Raw genomic sequence first — 21,130 nt, 5'->3', positions numbered from 1 at the left:
GAAAAAATGATTTTTCCGCTTTGAGTAGTTTTGCAGCGAGCTTGACCTTGCATGCTGAGGAGTGGCTATTTAACACCCCAAAGCCCAGCCATTGACGCCACCCTTCCTGCCTTTTACCGGTGGCTTCTTGGGACAATCATTGTCCTTTCGGGTAGCCTGGCCACACTTAGCCACATGCTTTTTAATATTCAGGTGTGGCTGTGGTGAGTGCCTGCTTGGTACCCGGCAGATAGGTGATGTGAGGTAGCCTCGCTCTAGCCTCAGGCTGGCTGAAGCGGAATTCCTGTAGGTGTTTCTAACTGTGATGTTTTGATGCCTGTGAATTACCACTTGCACTTAGCAAGTTCTTTGGTTTTGTTTGGGGTAATTATCTTTTGAGTAGCGCTGTCTGGGGTTGCTGGTTGTTGATTCTGACTTTGGGGCAGGCGTAATTGCTTTCACTTACAAAGATGAATCATTGCCTTCGCTGGGAGCTGTTGGAGAGGTGCTTACCACCTGCTCCGTGATTGGCTTCCCTCACTCATGCTTTTGAAGAAAACTGCAGGGTGGCCAGCCAGGTGTTTTCGGGGCTGGGGGTGGGAGTTGGCCAGACGTTTTGGAATCCTGCAGAAGAATATCCGAATATTCCTGCCTCCTCTGTCACCACCATTGTCCTTTCTCGCCTGGATGAGTGGCCACAGTCGCTTTCGTCTGGTCTGCCCGACTCGTTTCTGTCGCCTGCTTGTTTTACTTGTTCTCACATACCATGTCGTCTCCCTGCTGAACACCTTTCATTGGCTGAATGGGTTCGTAATTTGGGGTCCATCCGGATTCCTCGCCTGCTTCGGCCGCCTTGGCTGCCCTGAGTCCTAGGACCAGGCTAGATGCAGGCCGGCCTGGGGGCTTCCCCCCACCCCACCCCCTGACTGGTTCCTCTGCCCAGAACTTTCTCCTCCACTGTCTGGGAGTACTGGCATCCCCTGGGGGCGTGGTAGATGTGCCGACTCTCAGGCCCCACTCCAGACCCTCTGAATCAGAACCTGCATTTTAGCGAGACTGCGCCCTTCCTTACTTGCTACGGGTGGTACATCTTTGTCCCCTTTGTGAAAGGTCATCTCAGACTGTCCTGTCTGAAATACTCATTTACCTTATTTCTTTTTCCCCTCCTTCCTTGCTTTGTTAATAAACAGACATTTGGGAACAGTTTTAGATTTTCAGAAATGTGACCAGAAAGTAGTGAGTTCCCACATAACCCTTCTCTGCCCTTGTCCCCAACTTCCCGTATTAACATCCTGCATTTGTGTGGCACATTTGTTAGAATTGATGAACCAATATTGATAGTTTATTTTTTTTTTAATATTTATTTTAGAGCGTATAAGTGAGGGAGGGGCAGAAAAAGGGTTGGGAAACAGAGGATCTGAAGAGGGCTCTGCGCTGACAGCAGGGAGCTCGACACGGGGCTTGGACTCAGGAACTGCGAGATCACCACCCAAGCCGAAGTCGAATGCTCAAGTGACTGAGCCACCCCGGCACCCCTTGATATGTTATTATTAACTCAAGTCCATAGTGGACATTAGTGTTTGCTCTTGCTTGTCTATGTTTTGTGGGTTTGGACAAATGTACAGGGACGTGTGTCCGCCATTGTTGTGTCATACAGAGTAATTTCACTGCCCTAAAAATCCCCTGTGCTCTGCCTGTTGACCCTTCCCTCCTAATCACTGATCTTTTTACTGTCTCCATAGTTTCGCCTTTTCCCGAATATGATGTCATTGGAATCCTAGTCTGTAGCCTTTTCAGATTGGTTTCCTTCGCTTAGCAGTATGCGGTCCAGTTTCCTCTGTCTTTTCATGGCTGTTGTGGCTCCTTTCTTTTCATCACTGAGTAATACTCCTTGTCTGCATATGCTGGTTTGTTTAGGTAGTCACTTAGGGAAAGATGTCTGATGGCTCCCCTCTTGTGGCAGTTAGGGAGAAGACAGCTATAAATATTATCTGCAAGGTTTTGTGTGGACATAGTTGCGACTCCTTTGGATGAATACCAAGGAGTGTGGTGGCTGGATTGTATGGTAGGAGTGTGTTTAGAGTGTAAGAAACTACCAGACTGTGTTCGAAAGTGACCGTACCGTTTTGCCTTCACACCAGCAATGAGAGTTCCTGATGCGTCACGTCTGTGCCAGCATTTGGTGTTGTCAGTGTTCTGGGTTTCTGCCATTCTGTCGGTGTGGTTTGGGTTAGCTCTTATGGTCCTCATTATTTCTAAAGTCTGTTTGTTTCCTGGTGTGCATACCTCCCCTCTGTGATTGTCTCCTTCCTGAGGGTAGAGACCTTGTCTGTCCTGTTCCCCTCATCATCTCTGTTCCTGAGATAATGCCTGGTAGTGAGTTGAACACATCAGGTACCTTCTACAACGTCCTGGTTAAGTCCTCAGTATTTTTACCTTATTGAGGCAAGTGAACTGAAGCGCAGAAAGGGACATCCCTGCTGCACACATTTGCTGAGACGTCGCCCTGACTGTGAGACCGTGACACGGACAGATGAGAGATGGGTCGGAGGAATTCATCACCTCAGGCTCGTTACTTGTCCTCTGTTCTCCTCACCTCTGTTCTGAGATCCGGGATAAAAGGACCTCAGAGAATTGTTGGGATTAAATGAATGAATATGTGTAAAGCATCTTAGTTATCAATTCTGTAAAAAGTGACCCCACAACGTAGCACAGGAAAACAACAGTTTCGTGTCCTCGTTTATATGGGTCAGGAATCTGGACACGACTTAGCTGGACTCTTGTGGCTCAGGCTGTGGGGAGGTTGCGGTCAGGTGTTGGGGGAAGCTGCCGTCATTTCACGGCACCAGTCGGCCCTGGACCATCTTCCGAGCTCACTTACTCGGCTGCTGGCAGACTGCTTCCGTCGCGGGATGGGCCTCTCCATGGCTGCCCTTTAGGGATTGCCCACCCGGAGGCGTTGAGAACAGACCTTGAGGCCCGTTGAGCACTAGGTGCGTTCAGGTGGTGGTGCCGCTGTCCCTGCTGCTGCCGCCCGTCGTCACCTACCACCGCCACCCCCCTTGCCCTTCAGGTGTCGTCACAGAACTGGTAAGAACTGGAGCTGAGAGCTGCCCGTGTGGCTTCGTTGGTTAAGCGTCTGATTCTTGATTTCTGTTTAGATCGTGATCTCATGGTTTCATTAGTTCGAGCTCCACACTGGGCTCTGCGCTGACAGTGTAGAGCCTGCTTGGGATTCTCTCTCTCCTTCTCTTTCTGACCCTCCCTGACTTGTGTGCATGCATGGGCCCTTTTGCTCTCTCAAATAAGCATAATAAAAATGTTTGTTTTGAGAGAGACCGAGTGTGAGTGGGGGAGGGGCAGAGAGCAAGGGAGACGCCGAATCTGAAGCAGGCTCCAGGCTCTGAGGTGTCAGCACAGAGCCTGGTGCAGGGCTTGAACTCATGAACTGCCAGATTATGACCTTAGCCGAAGCCAGATGCCTAACTGACTGAGCTACCCAGGCACCCCTCAGATAAAGATAGAAAGATAGAAATAAAGAAAGATAAAGAAAGGAAAGATAAAGATAGATAAAGATAAAGAAAGATAAAGATAGAAAAGAAAGAAGGAAAAGAAAGGTAAAGATAAAGAAAGAAAAAACTGGAGCTGAGAGTCGAATCCAGGTGTGTCTGACCCTAGATGCTTGGTTTCCTATGCGGGCCGCTGGAGTTGACTCTTCTGCTCCGCTCGTGGTTGCCAGGGCTGGTGTCTCTGGCCCACTGCCTTGTGAACCCCAGGAGGGTAGAGCGTTCTTGTCTGTTTTGTGCAACCTCAGGCCTTCTGCACCCAGCCCTGTTTAGTAGATGCTTTGTGATAACCTTGTTAGCAGAACCCACCAGCATTGTACCCTCTACGTGTTGAATTGGAAAAATAAAATTGAGAACTAAATGCAGCTCCAAGAGGCCAGAGAATTGTCTTTTTTGTTTATTGATGCATTCCCTTCTCCTTACATTGTGCCTGGCCCTCAGTCAATTCCTGCTGGATGAACGAGAATGAATTGATAGCCCCTTGTGGCAAACAGTCCGGCCGCTCCCTGGTCAGGATGGACTGAAGGTTGTGGGTAACACTGTGCAGTGTTGAGTGGAGGTTAAATCCAATCGTCTGGCTCTGTTCTCGCGCTGTTTTGTATTGTATGCAGTTGAAGGCAAGTTATGTTCTGGATGTGAGGTGTCAGTTTTCAAAGAATTGAAAGGTGGCAATAAAATAGTCGAATCTAGAGTTGAGCTTCTTCTTGGATTCTAAAGTCAAGTCAGGGTCTCAGAAGGAGACCTCAGGCTTCTATCCAATCTAGCGATTTTGATGGTGCTGAGCCAGCGTGGGAATGTGCACCTCTGTGCGTTGGAAGCCTGAGCAAGCTAGGCTAGGCTGGGGGCTTGTCTTGTTGAGAGGTCCTAAAATGGCTCTTGATCATGGCTCACAGAGTCTTGGGGGCCACGTTTCAAACCGAGTTTTGAATTGACGACAGGCCGCCTCATTCCCCAAAGCTCTGTTCACAGGTGTACCACTGTTGATGGTGACCCTGGGCCAGTCCTCCCCTTAAAAGCTAAAGGGGGTATTAATCACAGAGACAGACAGTGGGATGTGGGTGCCAGGGGCTGGCGAGGTGTGCGGTGAGGGTGGGACTGGGGAGTTGTTCAGTGGGTACAGTGTCCATGCAGGATGACAAAAGTTCTGGAAATGGCCGCACGACACTGTGAATGTACTGGGTACCACCGAACTGTACATGTAAAAAATGGTTGAAGGCGGTAAATTTTATGTTGTGTGTATTTTATTAAAAAAAAAAAAGAAAAGATGCAGAAAAGGTACAGAGATAGTGGAAAGGAGGTGACTTTGTTACTCTTAGTTTTTTTTCCTGCCCGCAATTAACAGCCAGCTTTACGGTGTCTTTTTTAGGTGCCCATATGATGGATGGGGGTCAGTGGGGGGATGCCCCGTGGCTGGGCCAGTAGTGAATATGGTCTTACCTTCTTTTCCTTTATATTAACCGGTTTTTGGATTTAATGTACATATGGTGAAATTCACTTCTTAAAGACATATAGTTGGGAGTTGTAAGACCCGCACGGATGAGTGTCACCTCCCTGCTGCTGCGGAATAGTTTCATCAGCTCCGGAAGGTCTCACCTGCCTCCCCTTTGTGGTCATTGGTGCCCCTGACAAGGTTGTCTGCTGCTGACCTGTTTTCCACCTCTGTAGTTGGGCCTTTTCTAGAATGTCTTGTACATGGAATCATAGCGTGTATAGCCTTTTGAGACTGGTTTTAACAAACGCTTTTGAGATTGACCCAAGGAGCTACCCATCAGTAGTACATGGCCTTGCATGATGAGTGGTGGTCCTTTGTGTGGATGGGCCCTCGTTTATTCAACTCTTGACCCACCAAAGGACACTTGGTTCCAATTTTGGGGATTGTGAATAGTACTGTTCTCAACCTTCATGTAGAAATTTTGTATGAACAATAAATTTTTATTTTTCCGGGAAAAATCCAAGGAAGGGAGTTGCTGGGTTATTTGACAAATGTGTTTGACCCGGTAAAACACTGCTGTGCTCTCCCCCATTTCCACTGGCCGTGTAGGAGCGTGTCCCTTCCTCCACACTTACTACTGTTCTTAGAAAGCTTTTTAGGTGTTTTAGTAAGTTTGTAGTGCTCTCTCCCTGGCTTTAATTTGTATTCCCTTGATGATTAATGATACTTAGCATTTTTTCATGTGCGTGTTTATTGTCTGTATATCTTTGATGAAATGTCTGTTCAAATGTGTTTGCCTCTCCTCTTTTCTTATTGGGTGGTAGTATTTCCTTGAGTTTGGAGAGATCTTTATTAAACGTTGGATACAAGTCCTTCGTCATCTGTATGATTTATAAGTATTTTCTCCCAGTCTGTAGCTGGTCTTTTCATGCTAACAGTGTCTTTTGCAGTGCAAATCCAGTTTAACATCTTTTTTCTATTACAAATCCTGCTTTTGGTGTTAAATAGAAGAACTCTGTGCCTAATCCCGGTTAGGCATGCAGATTTTCTCACAAGTTTTAGAGTTGTATGTTTTATGTTTATCCATCATCCAGTTTAGGTTAGTATTTGTAAAAGGTGTGAGGTGTTAGTTGAAGGTGAGTTTTCTGCAAATGGATGTGTAGTTGTTCCAAAACCAAGTATCCAGAAGACCATTATTTCTCCTGAGTTCCCTTTGTGCCATGGTCAGAAATTACTTGGCCACGGGCACCTGGCTAGCCCAGTCGGTGGAGCGTGTAACTTTGGTCTCAGAGTAGTAAGTTTGAGCCCAATGTTGGGTGCTCAGATTACTGAAAAGTGAAATATTAAAAAAATTTTTTTTAATGTTTATTTATTTTTGAGAGAGACAGAGTGTGGGTGGGGGAGGGCCAGAGAGAAAGGGAGACAAAATCTGGAGCAGCCTTCGGGCTCTGAGCAAGCTGTCAGCACAGAGCCTGACGCGGGGCTTGAACTCACAAACTGCGAGATCATGACCTGAGCCAAAGTCGGACACTTAACCAACTGAGCCACCCAAGTGCCTCTGAAAAGTAAAATCTTAAAAAAAGGAAAAAATGACCTGGCCAGATTTGTGAGTTTTTTTTTCTGGACTCTTGGTTCTATTCTATTGGTCTCCCATATTCCTTGATTGCTGTACCTTTATAGAAAGTCTTAGAATTCAGTAATGTGAGTCCTCCAAAACTGTGCTTCTATTTCAAAATGATTTTGATTGTTGTAGTTTCTGTGCCTTTTCATATATATTTTAGAATCAGCGAGGGCACATCTATAAAAAAATCAGGGATTTGATTGCAAGAAATTGATGGATCAGTTTGTTGATTGATATCTTAACTCTATGGCGTCTGCCAACCTATGAACCTGATATTTCTTGTATATGTAGTTATGTTTTTATTTCTTCCATTTGTGCTGTGTAGTTTGCAGCCTCCATCTCCTGCATGTATTTTATTGAATTTACACCCGTCCATTTCCTCTTCTGGAGCTATGATGAATGACTCTTAGAATTTTGCCTTCTAATCTGTTCATTGCTGACGTATAGCAACACATTTTTTTTGCACGTGACCTTTAAAAACTCAGGCAATTTAAAGGTGCTTGATTTTTGGGATTTCCCGTGTAGAAAATAAGGTCATCTGCCAGGAGGGGCTGTGTCACTTGCTCCTTTCCAAACCGGATGCTCTCTTTTTTGGCTTGCCTTCACTGGTTAGAACATGTAACACTGTGCGCAGTGGGAGTGGTGATGAGGGTGACTTCCTTGACTTGTTCTGGGAAAGCATTCAGTCTTTTATCGTGAAGTGGATGCATTAGATGGAGGGCCCCCCCCCCCAATTAGATCTAATCTTATTTTAAAGTCTTTTTTCCCCCCTAGTTCACCTGGTAAAGTATATTGATGGAAAACTTAAATGTGTCTCCTGATAGCATTGTTGAGAAATGAGTGCTGCCGACGTGTGGTTTCCATATTTCTGTGGTACGTACCAAACCATACATGTAACATCTCCACAGGGTCTTGTTGTACGTGACTTCTCTGTAATTTAGCCACCCCCCATACTCACGCATAGAGTCTGTAACCAGTTTCTTGCAGATACAGTCGTCACATCCTTGTGTGTGTTTTGAGACTTCTCCTCGTTTCCGGAGCGTGGATTCCCAGACCTGGTATTTTAGGGTCAAAGGTGTACAATTCTTGAGGCTGTCGATTTCCTGTTTGCTAAAGCTCACCTCTGACCTGCCATTTCCATTCGTGAGATTTCTGATGATGGATGGCAGAGGCTTTGCTGTGCACCTCTTGGAAATTCCACCTCTGAAGTCCACCTCTGAACAAAGCTTGGCGGTGGGGAGAGTCCTGTTCACATTGGCCCGGGACCTGACCAACCGAGGGCGTGTGCACACCCGTGCTCTTCAGCCCTCCTTGTTCAGTGGAATCCTTCAGGGCTTGAAGTTTTTGGCTCTGCCCATTTGCTTAATTCCCTAAATGTATATGGAACAACATGAGACTTGGGAGGTAAGGGACATCGGTTTGAATCTCAGGTTCGACTCCCCGGGCCTTGGCTTCCCCATCTGTAAAATGGGCGCAGTGAAACCAACCTCCTGAGGTGATCCGCTGAGAGTGAGTGTTGACACAGTAAAAGAACAAGGACTTGGAGATGCTTCTGTGCGAATTGTGGCCCTGCCTGGAACTTTCTGTGTGATTTTTTGGGTTGGCGACTGAACCTCTTGGAGCCTCGGGTTCTTCATCTGGACGATGAAGGTGATAAAATTGGGGGATCATCCTGACCCATCTTGCATGGTTGCTGCGCAGACTCCCCAAGAGCCTGTCTGCAGCGTCTCTGCCATTGGGTGCTTCACACAGGCAGACCCTGTTGTGTTGTGGATATGAGAGGGACGCTTGTGAGTGAGGCGCAGGGCTTCCCTGTAGGAGGACTTGGCACTGAGGTGCTTCTCATTTCTTGGCTGGCACGGAGGGATTTCAAGGAAGACCTGAAGATCTCAAATGCCCACCTCTGCCACCGTCCACACGGGCCACACTTTTCTAACAGACTTGGTTCTTTGCCACTAAAATTTGTCTCCCGGTCTTAAGGGGCTGTGTCCAATCTGAAAAAGCAGCATCTCACAAACCGTAGGGTTGGAGGGGTTACTGGGTGGCCAGTGTGCATAAACACGTTGGGGCCTCTGAGGAGCTTTGAGGCGGCGGGGGAAGGGGTGGGCAGTGGGGGTGGTGAGAGAAGGAAGTTGTTCGGCACATCTTTCCGTGACTGTGTCTAACTGTAATCCCCATGGTCCTCTTTCCATGCCCTTTGTCACCCCCTGGAGTGCAATTTAGGAAGTACACTTAAAATACTGCTGTATTAAGGATCTGCTTCTCCATATTTTGGTCACTGTGTATCAGGTTCATGGTTCGGGCCACGCCTGCGTGCCCCCTGCAGACTTCTCAGTTTTCTTTCACTCCACTGATTTTTGCAAATCTTTAAACTTGTTTTGTTTTCAAAATATTCTGTATATCACTGCAATATATGGAAAATCAGCTCTAAAAAAATCTAGAAGACTAAATATTTTTTAAAAAAAGTTTGGTGAATTGCTCAATTGTCTTGGGAATGTACCACATTTGGAAAATTACGTTCCAGTTCATTCTCTTTCTGTGTGTTTGCTCGTTGATTGAGGGAGTTGGGTCCCTGGGGTGGGGGGGAGAACTGGCAAGGGGTGAGGAAGGGGGCTTTCTGTAAGTTTACCTTTGTGAGGTTAGATTCCCGCTACAGTTGCTTGGGTCCCGAAGACTGGGTCTGCCTGATGGAGCCCCTACCCCTCCCTGTTCCTTCTTGTTGAGTGGTTTTCTCGTTGTCTCCATTGTGATGACTGAGTCGCCCCCCCCCCCCCCCCCCAATTTGAGGCAGAGGGTGAGTTAGAGCTGAGAGACCAGATCCTTGGGAAGAGGCCAACTGTTAACAGGTGGGTTGCTGACTTGTCCCATACAGGCTGTGAAGCTCCCAGCAGTACCTGCAGCAGCAGTAACTTCTCGGGTGGATGGGGAGAAAGTGGCCATACTCTCAGGACTCTGGAGCTGCCTGTGCCCCTAGGAGGTCTGGGCGTGGGCAGTTCTTAGCAACGACGGCATCCCACCCCAAACTTTTGTAGATGGTTCTTTGAATGGCACATCAGGGTTTAATCAACTCCGCTGGTTACAAAGAGAGCTAGATGTGGTGGGGCGATGTTCGTCTGAGTGATGTGCACCCTGGCAGCAAAGAAGGGGAGAGTCCTCTGAAAGGGAGAGGAGGGGCTTGCTCTACGGTCTTACTGGACAGGGAGGCAACCATCCGTGCTTCCTCCATCAGAGCTCTCCTCCTCCCAGGCTCTCCAGCCACGTGTCGCCAGTGTAGACAGGGTGGGGGTGCCTCCCCACACCCAGGAGGTGAAGCGGTGGCCTGCTGCCTAGCAGCTTCCTCTTCCTGTTTAGCATTTTGTTTACGTTTTCTGAGCAGATTCTTTACATCTCCAACTTAAGAGACTAGGCGGTGCGGGTGTTTTTTGTTGGCAAACATGACTTAGCTCTAGAAAATCAGGGATCGACCAAGGGAGGAAAGGGTTAAAAATAAAAGCCCTGTGGCCTCATCCTTTAGAGGAGTCTGTTGGAATACTGCCTGCGTGCAGGACCTTCTGGGCTGTGTGGAAGTGGGTGGGGTGTAGCAGAGAGGCTAGGTCCCCCCAGCTCTGAAGACGCCTTGCCCGTGAGCCGATGCACCCGGAGCCACCCCCAGGCTTTGGTCTGCCCTGCTCCCCTTGCCCCTTCGCCGCTGAGGCTGACCGGCCCCTGGCGGTGGGGCGTGGGGTGGCTGGCAGGCCCTCATGAAAATGGGCCTACATGGCCACCCCCGTCTTGCACGCGCTCAGAGGATCTTGGAGCCCTTGTCTAGTTAGGGCTCATTTAATCGACTAACCCATTCCGTTGTCTCGTGAGGTGTCAAACAGAAAGGCATTTTTAATTTGATAATCATAACAGACCTGTGTAATAAGAATAATGGATTCTCTGTGGCTCTTCCGGCTACAAATTAAAGTCCTGTCAGCTGGTTGCATATTAGTCGTCCAGAGCCTGGGAATTATTTTCTTGGCCTGGTAGTGTGTGTGTGTGTGTGTGTGTGTGTGTGTGTGTGTGTGTGTTTAAGTTTATTACTATTTTTTTTTTTTTTTTTTTTTGTGATCTCTGTACCCACTGTGGGGCTTGTTCTTCCAAATGGCTGAGCCAGCCAGGCATCCCAGTAATATTTTAAGTTTTTAAAAAATTTTGTAGTGGGGCAGGAGCTCCCTGGTTTTCATAGCTTCCTGCCCCCTACTCCCTTTTAGACCTGGTTTGCTTTACTCGTTGGTGTAGCCTGTGTGACTGTTGTGCCATTTTAGTCTGTATTCCACGTTAAGAGACACACTGTGGGAGAGGATTCTTAGGGGCATCAATGAAAGTAGTGGGCTGGACAGAAACACACACACACACACACACACACGCACACACATATTTCATGCCCGTGTCAGACTCCTGCGTTTACTGTCGCTTCGTAGGTAGTACGTAAGCTGTAACCACTGGGGACACTGGGCCAAGGGCATAGGAGCTCTTGGTATTATCTTTGCAGCTTCATGTGAATCTCTGTAATTCTTTCAAAATAAAAATTGAACAAAAAAGGGGCACCTGGGTGGCTCAGTCGGTTAAGTGTCCTACTTCGGCTCAGGTCATGATCTCACGGTTGGTTCAAGCCCCATGACGGCTCTGTGCTGACATCTCAGAGCCTGGAGCCTGCTTTGATTCTGTGACTCTCTCTCTCTCTGCCCCTCGCCTGCTCACACTCTGTCTCTTCTCTCTCTCTCTCTCAAAAATAAACATAAAAAAAATAAAGAAAAAAAACTGAACAAAAAGGACTTCATTCCCAGTGACCTGAAAGTGTTAACTTCCTGCAAAAGGCAGACAAGTTGACTGCTGCAGAATTGTCTGGGATGAATTTGTGCCTCCCAAAGGTATTCATCCAGTGGTTTGAGGTACTCTCACAGTTTCTCATCATTTTGATGGAAATCCGTCTATATTAAAAACCTTGGTTTTCATCTCTCACATCTAATTTTTACATGGAATCTTAAGAGACTAGTAAAGGATCCAAACCAGAAAAGCGAGCCCCTGAGATGTTTCCATGCTGGCTGCGGTGTCACTGAGGAACAAGGGGGCTGAGAGTCGGTCCATGTGCTGTGAGCACATGACAGGAGCCTGAGCAGCCAGAACTCGACTCAGTTCACCTGTCCGTCAGCCCAAACCAGCCTGCACGTTCCCCCATGTGGAGGATGGATCTGCCACGAACCCTTGTCAAATTAGGCCATATAGAAATGCAGATAAATAGCGTTCCCTAGTTTTCAGGTCCTGTGTGACTTGAATTCCCACATGGGGTGAGGAACAGATCGGGATGAGTGACAAGACCCTGCAGAGACAATTCCAGAAAATAAGCGGTACAGTCCACGTGTGTTGGGAGTGTCTCCCTCCCACAGGCCTTTCCAGGACTTGGTGCTTAGCTTCAGACATTGGCTGTTCATGTCACAGGTGGGGAGAGTGTGGACGCCTTGAGGAACATCTGAGAGGCGCTGTCTGCGAGGGGGAGGTGATTAAGGGACCCTCTGTGGCGTACTCTCTAGAGCTTCCAAGATGAATGCAGTGTCCTCAGCGGTTGCCCAAGGATGGGGTAGAGTCTCTACTTGGTGATGTTCTTTCCGCCAAAAGTGCAGGAAAACGAAAAGGCAAATGCAGGGCTGAGGTGTAGCTGGATGCATCGAAAACAGAACCGGCGATGGGCAGTCTAGAGTTTTTACACTGCGTAAATGTGGGTGCACATCATACCAAGGACTGGTATTTCCATCCGTAAATGGATTGAGTTGAGTTGGAAGCTTCCTGTGGTGAATTGTTAAACAAGGCAACCCAGTTGTGACAAGATTTATAACAGCTGGTTTGCTGGGTTTCCACATTGGTTGCCATGAGGAAGGATGGTGAGTGGAGCGGTAAAAAAAGGAAAAAAGACTTCAGAAAGAAAAGAGTGTGAAAGATGCTTCATCCAGGAAAAACGATACTTACCTGGTATATAGGTGCGTGCCTAGAGAGAGGTGTGATACAGACAGCTATAAAAATGTCACCAGAGTTGATTTCATGGTATTGGGCTCTCACGTGACTTTTACATTCCTGCTTAAATGTCCTCTGATTATTTTGTGATGAGCATTTAAATTTTTATATTTATAAAAGAAACCCAGTCTTAAAGCTGTTGTCATACTGAGGAAATGGTTTCTGGTATTTAAAGGCATTCAGGTTCAGGAGGCCTGGGTGGCTCATTCGGTGAAGCGTCCAACTTTGGCTCTGGTCATGATCTTCATGGTTTGTGAGTTCGAGCCCCACATTAGCCTCTCTGCTGTCAGCTTGGAGCCTGCTTCACATCTTCTGCTCTCCTCTCTCTCTCTCTTTCTCTCTCTCTCTACCCCTCCCCACTTCAAAAATAAACATTACAAAAAAAAAAAAAAAGGCACTCAGATTCCAGACCTTTGGGTGGGAGGAGTACAAGCAGAGAATGTGGGAGAGGCACCTCTCCCATGGCTGGAGGGTAGGGGGGTGGTGACACTTATGAGAAACCAAGTCCAACTCCCAAAGGAGACTGAGGAAGGATCCTCTGGGCCTTGTGGGCAGAGCGACCTGGGTTTGTGTCTTGGGAGTGTGCCTTACTTTTGACCTTGACCTTGGCCATGTGACCTTAGTCACAGACCTTATCTGTGCCCCGAGAATTTCTGCTCTGTCACCTGAGAAGCATAATATTGGATCATTGTGCCTAATACATGATAGACACTCAAACGTTTTTCAAACAAATGAAGAATGAATGAATGCATGCATGCTTGATTCACTGAAGTGACCTGGGTAAAGTCTGATCTATGTGGTACATAATAAACAACATTTTTCTTCTCCTGGTTCTCATGTTCTTTTCCTTAGCCAGTATACCTGGGGAGTGAATTTTGTAGAGTCTTCTTGCAGCCTAAGTTCTGTGTTCCATAGTATGGTCTTATGTGGAGGTATGTGTGGGCTTAGCTGCTTCTCCTCGTTATGCCTCAGTTTCCTCGTGTGTAAAATGAGCATTGTGACAACACATTGGAAGCGTTAGATGATAAAGATGTCACATGATGCCTGGCAAATACTAAATGTTTGTTGCATGTAGCAGTTAATAAAAATAATGAGTATTCCCTAGGTTGAGTACATGGTATTTTTTAGTACATGCTTCTATAAATGGAGAGAATATTACCTAGTGCCTGATACAGAATAGAGCACAACACATGTCAGCATCTTGACTTTGTGGGAACTGGAACCAGTTAGTACTGATTTTCATTATGAGTGAATGGTTTTTGAAGCGATTCTTCAAATGTGCCCTATGTGGTGTAGTCTTCTCCAGTGGTGATCGCTAAAACAGAAAAATGTAATAATATTTATAAGATGCACCTTGTGTGTTTTTCTTTACACAGTTTCCCCCTCCCCCCAACTTCGGTCTATATTACCATTTTTTAAAAACGTATTTTTTAACATTCTTGTACCTGCAGAGAAAACGAGGTGCTCAAAGTCCAACTGAAGAAATATGTAGGAGCTGTCCAGATGCTGAAAAGAGAAGGTCAAACAGCTGAAGGTGAGGAGGAGACTGAGCTTGGGTGGGGAGCGGGCCAAGCTTTTTAATCTTTATAGCCTCTGTGCCTGGCACACAGTAGGCACTCAACATGTGATGAGTGCATATGCAGGTGAATCACAAACACAGTACTGGTCAGGATTCTAGAAAACTAATCAGATGGAACATCCTGTTGTGTTTTCTTGCTGAATCTGGTAAGACATCCTTGCTAGATCACTAGCAACAATTGTATCAGTTTGTATACTTAAGGAATTTTATATGTTTCGGGTCTTGAGATAATTGCCAGATAACAAACCTTATAGAATGATTAAGTCCCATCAGGCTAGTGGTGAAAGCAACAGAACCCCAAAGTGGTGGAGAATCAGATCTGTGGAGTTAGGCTGACCAGGCTCTAGCTCCAATTCTGGTTTTGTTTTGTTTTGTTTTGTTTTCAAGCTCTCTGTATGATAATTTCTTCATTGGTAGAATAGGGTTAGTTGACAGTCCCTACCTCATGAGGTAGGTACATAGACATCTTAGCATATTGCCTACTATAGGCTAAGTACTGAGCAAATTGTAGCTAGTCAGAAATAAAAGGGGATAGGGGCGCCTGGGTGGCGCAGTCTAAGCGTCCGACTTCAGCCAGGTCACGATCTCGCGGTCCGTGAGTTCCAGCCCCGTGTCAAGCTCTGGGCTGATGGCTCAGAGCCTGGAGCCTGTTTCCGATTCTGTGTCTCCCTCTCTCTCTGCCCCTCCCCCGTTCATGCTCTGTCTCTCTCTGTCCCAAAAATAAATAAACGTTGAAAAAAAAAAAAAAAGAAATAAAAGGGGATAGAAAAATGATCTCTTGACCAAGATTTCACTAAATGAGGTGATACCCTATGCTTCCTCTCTGCATTTTGGCTACAGTTGAACTGTCATGAATCAACCAGAACATTTCTCAGTTCAGCAGGAAGAAAGGGTGTTTAACTTTGGCTGAAACGTCCTGCAGCCTTTCAGCCAACTTAGCATTGAAAGACTGTCTTACATGCAAGTGAGCTCTTGGAGTGTAGACATTTTAACAAAGGGGTAGACCCTCCGGGCTCCCAGGTCTTGGGTGTCAGCCAGACCTGCACTTGAAGCCAGGCTCAGCCAGTATAACTTGATGTCTTGGAATTATTTTGCCATGTATAAGTGGAAACATCCCACCAACATCACAGAAGTTGTTGTGGGGTTTTCCTGAAACAATGAACGTGAAGAAGTTTCCACTGTTGCACCTGGCATGTAATTAGTGTTTGGTAAATGGTAGTTATTTTTCTTTGTTATAGAGGGAGACAGGATTGGAATTGGGATGTGGTTTGAATATTAATAACAGAAAGGCTTGAGTTTTGTTTAAAGCTTTTGTGTTTATTATGGTCTCTGTTTGATCGGCCTCAATGTGTGTGTGTTTTTCTTTTTTCCTCTGATCACATGCCTCGCTTCATTTCCAGTTGGTCTGTGCCTGTTAGCAGTCTAGGGGGTTATCACTACAGAGTCAGTTGAGTCCTCCTCTGTGGGCTCATCACCTTCTCAAACAGATACTGCTGTTACAGCCCTGCATTCATTTCACCTCGTGCAGTTAGGTGTGTGTGGGTCTTTTACTTTTCGCTCGCCATCTTTGTGTCCCCAGCACCTAGCTTTGTAGCTGCCTGGCCCACCCATGACGTGTCTCAATGAGTAGTATTTGTCTGTCCTTTACCATTTCCAGGCAGCTTCAAGTCCTTTTTCATTTGACTCCATCACCCTGTGAGGAGTGGGTATTTTTGCTCTACTTTAAAAAGTTTCTTATTTGAGGCTCAGGAGAGCTTAAGGGGCTTGTATGTGATTCTCAGGTGGAAATGAACTCAGGTCATTTTCTCCAAATCCCTGGTTCTTTGTTTTAAATTTTTTTTTTTTTTAAGATTTATTTATTTTTGAGAGACAGAGCACAAGCAGAGGAGAGGCAGAGGGAGAGGGAGAAAGAATCCCAAGCAGGCTCCAGGCTCCAAGTTGTCAGCACAGAGCCCAATGAGGGGCTTGAACCCATGAACCGCGAGACCATGACTTGAGCCAAATTCAGACGCTTAACCGACTGAGCCACCCAGGCGCCCCTGCCTTGCAGAGTTCTTAAACTCTTGTGTGCAAAGGGAAGTACCTGGGGAACTTGGTAAATATGCCGCTTCTCAGGCAAGAAGAGGGCTCCTCCCTTCAGGAGCTGTTGCATTGGATCTCGGATGGACCCCACGTTTGCTTGTCTAGATACGTGACTCTTACGCCCGTAATGTGTAGTCTGCACCCCACTGCCTTTGGAGATATCTGTACTCTGCCTGCTCAGAACTTTGACTTGGTGCAGTAAGAAAATTAAACCTAGGAAAAAGGAACCTCTGCTGGGCTTGTGTTGGATTTAAAACCCTCAACGCTGTAAAATGCATTTTGGCGTGTGAGCACTTTGGGAGTCTTCCTCCAACAAATGGGTCCATGGAACCTGCAGTGTGGAGCGTAGTTTTTTTTTTGTTGTTGTTGTTTGTTTGCAGCTGGAGTTCCCTGTCCTAAGACATAGGCTGAGAGTTCTGAGCCAGAGCAGGGTATGTGCCTTCAGGATGCCAAGACAGCCCTGGAACAGATTAGAGCTGAGACCGTGTAGCGTATTTTGTACTCCGTGTGGTAGCAGTTGTTAACTGCTCTTACTACCGGGAATGCCCTTCAAGACCATCTACTTTACCTGTGGGTCCTCTGTCAGCAGAAGGTTTTTATGAAGGCCCTTGGGCGTCGGCGTACCCTGATGGAGGCTCTGTTGCTTATTAAGTGCTGTAGTTTGCACTCAGAAATGCTAGTGAGCGCCTCCTCCGTGCCCGGCACCGCGAAGCAGCCTCACCACAAGTTACTCTCTGGCGGGGGGGAGGGGGGGGGGCACCTGGGTGGCTCAGTAGGTTAAGTGTCCGACTTTAGCTCAGGTCATGATCTCACGGTTCGTGAGTTCCCGGCTCACTGCTGTCCGCACAGAGCCCGCTTGGGATCTCTGTCCCCCTCCGTCTGTCCTTCCCCTGCTCATTCTCTTTATTTCTGTGAAAATAATAAACTTAAAAAAACCCCCAAAGCAAGGGGCTCTTTCAGAGAGCTTTTACCTCACTTTCACGTGATGCCCTCTGTTAGTCCAGCAAAGTGGGACTCAGTGCTCAAGCCCAGCTATTGCTGACTCACGCTGAAATGATGAGCGTGGACCCTTATCAGGCTGTGGCAGCTTGGGGTGTCTTGGCCAGGCTGGGATGGCGTGGGGTATGTGAGGAGTTGGAGGGGCAGGGGCAGGGGCAGTAGGAGAGCCCGAGAGTCCGTTCTGATCTCTGATGGCCGTGGCTCCTGGTGTTACGGGGCTGGAGCTAGAGATGCGTGCCAGCTTCCCAGATTCCAGGTGGGGATTCAGAATGCATTTTCCACAATATGAGTCTTTTAGTTCAAGGATATAAGGATCCCTTTTGTCTTTTGGCAACAATTTCTTTATGAAAGTGTGAGCACTCATCAGTAGGGAAAAGAGTGAAAAACCACTTTAAGCCCTAAATGCCTTCAGGGCTGAAGAGAAGTCTGAGGGCTGTGTTGAGACCCCCACCTTCATTGTTGTGGAAATGCCTCTGGGAGTTAAAACAAAAACAAAAACGAACCTTGAGAATAGATTGTTGACACCCTTTAATTTTCTGGATCTTAGATTTCAGATTTGCACCCTTTTCCTTTTTTAAAAGAATGGTATAATTCCTCTAAGAAAACCATGGTTTAGTCAGCAAAGTCTGGACTAGGATTTTGGTGGCCTCATGAAATAACTGAAGGAAAATTTTTGTTTTTTCTTGATGTCCAGAAGTGAGGTTGGGTTGTTCCTCCCCTCAAGTGCTAGGTTTCCTCAGTGAGATCAGCTTTCCCAACAGCTTAAAACACCTTCGCCTGAGGTTTTGGATCTCTTGTCATCCCAGGGTGTGTCGTCTGTTCCCCTCCAGCCTTAGAGCTGTGGCATAAGGGCTTCCACGCCCACAGAGAACTGGCTGGACAGTGAGGCTCACAGCGTGACTCTCCCTGGGCCTGGGAGCAGTTGTGTCAAGGAGTCGAGGCACCGACTCTCCTCTCCAGCACCGGGCGCTGGCACTTACGGAGGGGAGGGCCACAAGGAGATCACTCTCCAGACGAATGTTTTCCTCTCCGGCTTCGCTGAATTTTGAAGCGTACTGTGACAAGTTGGACTCTTGCCCGAGGGGGCTGAGGAGCAGGCGAACCTATTCGGATCCCTGATAGGTTGTGTCCGCCAAGACCGGCTCATTCTCTCAAGAGTCGACTCACATTAGCCAAACTTGCAGGGAATGATGTACAATCAGAGGAGCAGTTCATCCATCAGTAGGGAGAAGCTGGAAGGCCCAGATCTGATGCTCAGGTACTTCATTCTTCTGGCCTTCTCAACTTGGGGAGCTGGAGTCTGCCCTGATGGTGGCCTGCTGAGTCAGAGAAGGGGGGACTGGTTGGGCGCTTCAGCTGTTCAGTGGCTTAATGTGTCCCAGACCTGGTGAGGGAAAGGTCTCGACCGGGGTAAGCCTTTACTTGGAGAGACACTGTCACCTGCTGGTCTTTCCGTGGTCCTTTTTCTCCTTTTCAGCTTGTGGTTTAACAGGGTGCTGTGCTAGTTGTGTCACATGGTAGTTGATGGTGAGAGCAAGGAAGAGAACGTGATCTTCTGAGATACGTCCATGTTTTGTATTTGCCTCCTAACCAGTAGCCAGCAGATGACTTTGTTGCAGCTTCGAGATGCTACTTAATGACGGCTCCTCTCCCTGTCTCTCCAGTTCCCTGTAAGACACAGACACAGGACTCTCTAGGAAACTACAGCGTGACCTGCGGCCATTGTCACCGTCCCTCACACACTGCCCCACGTGTAGACCCAGGGACTCCCCTTGTGAGGGCTTGTCGGGTCTGCAGAATTCCTTCTCCCCCAGTGGGGGCCGGGAGGGAAGAGAGTCCATGGGGGACCTTTGAGTGCCCTGCACACGATCGAGAATCTCCCCAACCAGCCACAGGGTGGGGGGTGAGGCTGAGGGTATTTCGCTGATGGAAGTCTCCATGGGGAAATGCAGCCCCCGAATGGAGTCCACCTGCCAAGAGCTGTGAGGGCCGCAGCTGCGGAGGGGCCTCCGGGGAGGAGATGCTGGCGGGGCTGGGTCGGGAGCATAGTGTAGCGACAGGGCTTCTGCTCTGCTGCTTTGGCCGTCGGAGAAAGAAGGAAGGCTTGTCCTGCCCTCGGCTGGTGTCTTTGTCCAAGGTGCCGCTTCATCCCACCCGTGGCCGCGGAGCGAGACGGTCGCGGCCGCAGCCTTGGGGAGACCTGGCATCCCACCTGGTCCTGGCATCTCATGATAGATGTGGGTGGATGAATGACTTCTGTGTAAGAACACCGAGGACGCCCCTGTACAGTTGACTCACGGGCCACATGGCCTTTCTGTGACTCCGTTTCTTCTTCTGTAAAAGGGGAATTGCCGTAGTAACTTCCTCGCAGGCTTTGGGGGAAAGCGGACATAGATCAGTACGAAGCCTTTAGAATCTTCTCTGACTTGTAACCGTTCAGTACGAGTTAGTAGTTGACATTATGGTCACTCCTTATACCTCTGACAGCCCTTTGGTACAGTCTTAAAGTTAGAATGAAAACAGTATGTACTTGATAAGCCCTTGTGAGGATTATGTGTTAGATGAGGGGGTTGAGATCACACACTCGTGTCAGAGTCTGGCATCTGGAAGGTACTGTGGCGGGCAGAATGCTGGTCCTGCAGGGACATCTGTGTCCCGATCCCCAGAACCTGTGAATACGCTACCTGCTCTGGCAAAAGGGACGTTTCAGCTGTGGGTAGGTGAAGGATCTTGACGAGGGGAGATTATCCTGGTTTCTCCCGATGGCCCCAGCGTGGTCACAAGGGTCCTCACGAAAGGAAGGAGGAGGGTCTGAGAGGTTCCAGACACTGGGAAGACCCGGGGAATGGGCTCTGCCCTGGAGCCTCTAGGAGGAGCACGGACCTGCCTTCGGCCTGACCGGAGCCTGTAAGACCTTCGAGACTTCTCACCTCCTGAGCTGTGAGGCAACAATTTTGTGGTGTTCTAAGCCCCCGAGTTTGTGGTTGTTACAGCAGCTACAGGAAACGAGCACAGCTACTAAGCTGACTCGAGGTACTGACTCGACCGTGGACAGGCCCTGGGCCCATCGTCATCACGGTCTTATGGAGCTTGAGCCGGGGTGCCGATGTTTTGAAGGTGGGGTTTTTTGTCAGAGTTTCCCCGTGGGCAAAATGAGACCTCAAAGGAGAGCTGTGGCCTTTGCTGGGCGGCACACATGGGACAGGAAAGCTCACTGCCCCGGCCCGTGCCTGTGCACCGTGTGTCCTGGGGTCGCCCGTGCCAACCCCTGTGGATGGTTCCCGTCACCGCCTGCCCTGGACGCCGGAGACGAAGCCCCCACGCCGTGTGGTTGGGACCTCACTGCTGGAAGGACCCTTGGTGTTACTCTTCAGATGTGGGCGGCGGCCGCGGATGGGGTCGACGAGGCTGCTTTCTCGGCGTCCCGTGGGATTTCTTCTGGGCTCTTTGCCGCTCAGCAGAACCTTGCTCAGTGTCGGCCTTCTCTCGGGCTCCCCCGAGGAGCATTTACCTGTGAATCGGAGCTGGCTCTCTGGGCCAAGGAGGAGCGGTGTTCCTGCCAGGGGCACCCTTCTTTCCTGTTGGGGCCTGGGAGGCTGGGGCCACTACAGTTCTTTTGTCTCCGTGTGAGGCCGTCACCCACAGGGAGGAGCTGAGCCGGGTGGCAGGGAAGAGCTGGGTTCTGATCATGTCCTTTGAGCCTCCGAATCCAGCCATACGTGACAGGAGAGTGCAGCCCTGAGTTCCTACCCTTGCTCCCCGGCCCGTTTTCAAGCCTTAGTTGGGTTTCCGTAGCTCATAGGCTTGTGCGAACGATCAGCTCTTTACCAGCTGTGGAA

The 21,130-nt window shown here is 48.3% G+C and overlaps 1 protein-coding gene across 5 annotated transcripts in view; it reads left to right on the top strand.

Moving 5' to 3' along the window:
- SNX29 (sorting nexin 29) overlaps window positions 1-21,130 on the top strand; it is a 493,450-nt gene that overhangs the window by 180,062 nt on the left and 292,258 nt on the right. For 3 of the 5 annotated variants that reach the window (XM_045460338.1, XM_045460340.1, XM_045460339.1), the window contains exon 14: window positions 14,083-14,165. The exons of the other annotated variants lie outside the window; for them this stretch is intronic. In XM_045460338.1, the coding sequence (XP_045316294.1) occupies window positions 14,083-14,165 (83 nt within the window). The remainder of the gene's footprint in view (window positions 1-14,082; window positions 14,166-21,130) is intronic. 5 annotated transcript variants of the gene reach the window in all.

This window comes from Leopardus geoffroyi, chromosome E3 (assembly GCF_018350155.1).
Source record: "Leopardus geoffroyi isolate Oge1 chromosome E3, O.geoffroyi_Oge1_pat1.0, whole genome shotgun sequence".
NCBI lineage: Eukaryota > Metazoa > Chordata > Mammalia > Carnivora > Felidae > Leopardus > Leopardus geoffroyi.
The sequence above is the reverse complement of the archived record's forward strand: the minus strand, read 5'-3'. Positions and strand labels throughout refer to the sequence as shown.